Consider the following 1,527-nt stretch of genomic DNA (forward strand, 5'->3'; position numbering starts at 1 on the left):
TTCTTTTTCTTCTTTTTCTTCTCATCTTTATCTCAGCCACTTCGATAAAGATGAAAGAAACAACAATGTATGAAGGAGAGTGTCATGCCCCCGTACACACAGCCGATCGATGTCTCCCTTTTCTTCTTTCTTGTTTCTCTTCATTTTTCTCAACTATCTCTCTCTCCCTTTCTTCTTCTCTCTGTTCATGAAGTGTTGCTCTCTTTAGTCTCTCATCTTTCTCTTCTTCTTGCCTGTCTTGATAGGTCTCTCTCTCTCTCATGCATCTTTCTTCCTCTTCTTTCTTTTCTGGATGGTGCCGGGCTTCCCTTCTTCATCGTCAGCTCTATCTTCTTCTTCTTCTCCGATCTCTTCGTTCATCTTTCTTTCTTTCTTTCGTGGTGCAGGTAATGGAGTATATAGAGCACGAGTTAAAGACGTTGCTAGATGAGAAGCCTGAATTCTCTACAGCTGAAAGGAAATGTCTACTCTATCAGGTAGGGATTGAAAAAGAAGAAGAAGGAAGGAAGAACAAGGGGAAGAAGAAGAAGAAGGAAACAGAGAAGATATTTCTTCTTCTACATACTCTGTCGAATCATTCCCGTGGCGGCTACTTCGATGTTTCGCGGATCTTCTTCTCTCTTTGAGCTTTCCATAGAATAAGCAAAAGACTTGGAGATTCACTTCTTCTCTTTCACCGAGAAAGATCCCGAGGGAGAGAGAATTGTATGTACACAGATAGGGATAGAGATGAATGGGTCTTTCTCTCAGGAGCAGGAAGGCATATGAGAAGAATGAAGAGACACCTTTGGTGTTTGCCTGGGAAAGAAGAGAAAGAAAGCATTTCCTTTGTACAGGATAGACAATGCCAAGTGTATACACACACGTATACGACATCTCTCATACACCTTCCTGCGTCGACTCTTAAAGCTTCTTTTCCTTGTCTTGTTTTCTTCTCTTTTTCTTTCTTTTTGGTCTCTCTTGCTTTGTAGCTTCTGGAGGCCTTAGCCTACATGCACTCCAACTTCGTATTTCATCGAGACCTGAAACCCAGTAATCTTCTCTACTCCAACAAAGGCGTAAGAAAGAAATAAGAAAGAAAGAGACAAGAAAGAAAGAAATAAGAAAGAAAGAGACAAGAAAGAAAGAAAGAGTCTCTTCTCTTTTCTTTCTTTTTCTTTTGTTTTGCTGCACAGCAGGAGGAAGTCTTTCATTCAGTCAGGCACAAGCAATCTTTTCCTCCCCTGTTTTGAAATTCATTCTATCCATACGTACATACATATATGCATATATACATATATATATATATGTGTAGGTGTGTAGCATTTTTATTATTCGGATTGTAAAGACGCCGTGAGGGAGATGGCGATGCAATACAGGAGAGATCCACCACTACCACTAGTACTACTACCACTACCCACATGACCTATCCATAGACGAAGGACTGATTGATCAAGAATAGATAGATAAAGATAGATTAAAGATAGATAGATAGATAGATTAAAGATAGATTAAAGATAGATAGATTAAAGATAGATAGATAGATTA

At 39.2% G+C, this 1,527-nt stretch overlaps 1 protein-coding gene across 1 annotated transcript; it reads left to right on the top strand.

The window, feature by feature from the left end:
- Positions 1–284: 284 nt before the first annotated feature.
- Positions 285–1,073, top strand: CSUI_008810 (cell-cycle-associated protein kinase cdk; the record flags this gene model as incomplete). The annotated part of the gene is made up of 2 exons (XM_068068934.1): positions 285–476; positions 972–1,073. Coding segments are annotated over 2 exons (294 nt in total), but the record flags the coding sequence as incomplete, so codon positions are not given.
- Positions 1,074–1,527: the final 454 nt, after the last annotated feature.

This window comes from Cystoisospora suis (genome assembly GCF_002600585.1).
Source record: "Cystoisospora suis strain Wien I chromosome Unknown contig_5051, whole genome shotgun sequence".
NCBI lineage: Eukaryota > Apicomplexa > Conoidasida > Eucoccidiorida > Sarcocystidae > Cystoisospora > Cystoisospora suis.